This window comes from Empidonax traillii, unplaced genomic scaffold, assembly GCF_003031625.1.
Source record: "Empidonax traillii isolate 1590-97213 ecotype Southwest subspecies unplaced genomic scaffold, ASM303162v1 scaffold293:size840699, whole genome shotgun sequence".
Lineage (NCBI taxonomy): Eukaryota > Metazoa > Chordata > Aves > Passeriformes > Tyrannidae > Empidonax > Empidonax traillii.
Genome location: NW_020955486.1, coordinates 832,487 through 834,313, shown reverse-complemented (window position 1 = coordinate 834,313; position 1,827 = coordinate 832,487). Strand labels below are relative to the sequence as shown.

Sequence of the window (1,827 nt, the reverse complement as noted above, 5' to 3'; positions counted from 1 at the left end):
ATGCTTACATCAGACCTTCTCCAACCAGTGGGAAGCTAGGAGGTGTAACACGGACCACAAATGAAGCCATACTGCTGTGTGAAGGAGGAGGCTACGATGTTGTTCTTGTGGAAACAGTAGGTATGTGCTTCAAGCAGGAAGTTCTGAGTGCACAGGAACAGGCCGTACCGGTGTGCCAAAAGGCAAGCCGGCACGGAAGACAACCAGCTTGGTTAAACAGGGAGATTCTGAAGGAAATCAGGGATAAAAAGAGAGTTTACCAACTGTGGAAGAAAGGGCTGGCTACTTACGAAGAATTCAGGAAGACAGCTAGATCACGCAGAAAGAAAATCAGGGATGCAAAAGCGTAATTTGAAGTTAAATTGGCCACTTCTGTTAGGGATAACAAGAAGTCCTTCTATAAATACATTAATAACAGAAGGAGGGGCAAAGAAAACCTCCATTCTTTGATGGACTTGGAGGGAAACATAGTTAATAGAGATGAGGAGAAGGCTGAGGTACTTAACACCTACTTTGCCTCAGTTTTTACCGGTAAGACAGGTGGCCCTCAAGGCAATTGGCCTCTGGAGCTGGTAGACAGAGATAGGAAACCAAATAGCCCCCTTGTATTCCGGGAGGAAATAGCTGGGGACTTACTGAATCATCTGGATCCTCACAAGTCTATGGGACCAGACGGGATCCATCCTAGGGTAATGAGGGAGCTGGCAGAAGAGCTTGCCAAGCCGCTCTCCATCATCTTCCAACAGTCCTGGCTCACTGGGGAGATCCCAGATGATTGGAAGTTGGCAAATATCACCTCAATCCATAAAAAAGGATGCAAGGCTGACCCTAGTAACTACAGGCCTGTCAGCCTGAGCTCGGTGCCTGGCAGGGTTATGGAACAGATCATCCTGTGTGCAATCACACAGCAGCTACAGGATGGACAAGGGATCAGACCCAGCCAACATGGGTTTAGGAGGGGCAGATCCTGTTTGACCAACCTGATCTCCTTTTATGATCAGGTGACCCAGCTGGTGGATGAGGGAAAGGCTGTGGATGTGTCTATCTGGACTTCAGCAAAGCCTTTGACACTGTCTCCCATAATATACTCCTGGAAAAGCTGGCAGCCCATGGCTTGGACAGGGGCACTCTGTGCTGGGTTAAGAACTGGCTGCAGGGCCGGGCCCAGAGAGTGCTGGTGAACGGGGCTGCATCCAGCTGGCGGCCGGTCACCAGTGGTGTCCCCCAGGGGTCAGTGCTGGGCCCAGTCCTGTTTAACATCTTTATTGCTGATTTAGATGAGGAGATTGAGTCCATCATCAGCAAATTTGCAGATGACACCAAGCTGGAAGGGAGTGTCGACCTGCCGGAAGGCAGGAGGGCTCTGCAGAGAGACCTGGATAGACTGGAGAGATGAGCTGACTCCAATGGGATGAAGTTCAACCAGGCCAAGTGCCGGGTCCTGCACTTTGGCCACAACAACCCCCTGCAGCGCTCCAGGCTGGGCACAGAGTGGCTGGAGAGCAGCCAGGCAGAAAGGGACCTGGGGGTGCTGATCGACAGGAGGCTGAACATGAGCCAGCAGTGTGCCCAGGTGGCCAAGAAGGCCAATGGCATCCTGGCCTGCATCAACAACAGTGTGGCCAGCAGGAGCAGGGCAGTGATCCTTCCCCTGTACTCTGCCTTGGTGAGGCCACACCTTGAGTATTGTGTTCAGCTCTGGGCCCCTCAGTTCAGGAAGGATATTGAGGTGCTGGAGCGGGTCCAGAGAAGAGCAACGAGGCTGGTGAAGGGACTTGAGCACAAGTCCTGTGAGGAGAGGCTGAGGGAGCTGGGGTTGTTTAGTCT

General features: G+C 52.3%; 1 protein-coding gene across 3 annotated transcripts in view; it reads left to right on the top strand.

Moving 5' to 3' along the window:
• MMAA (metabolism of cobalamin associated A) overlaps positions 1-1,827 on the top strand; it is a 9,101-nt gene that overhangs the window by 3,707 nt on the left and 3,567 nt on the right. For 2 of the 3 annotated variants that reach the window (XM_027890655.1, XM_027890653.1), the window contains exon 5: positions 43-120. The exons of the other annotated variant lie outside the window; for it this stretch is intronic. In XM_027890655.1, the coding sequence (XP_027746456.1) occupies positions 43-120 (78 nt within the window). The remainder of the gene's footprint in view (positions 1-42; positions 121-1,827) is intronic. 3 annotated transcript variants of the gene reach the window in all.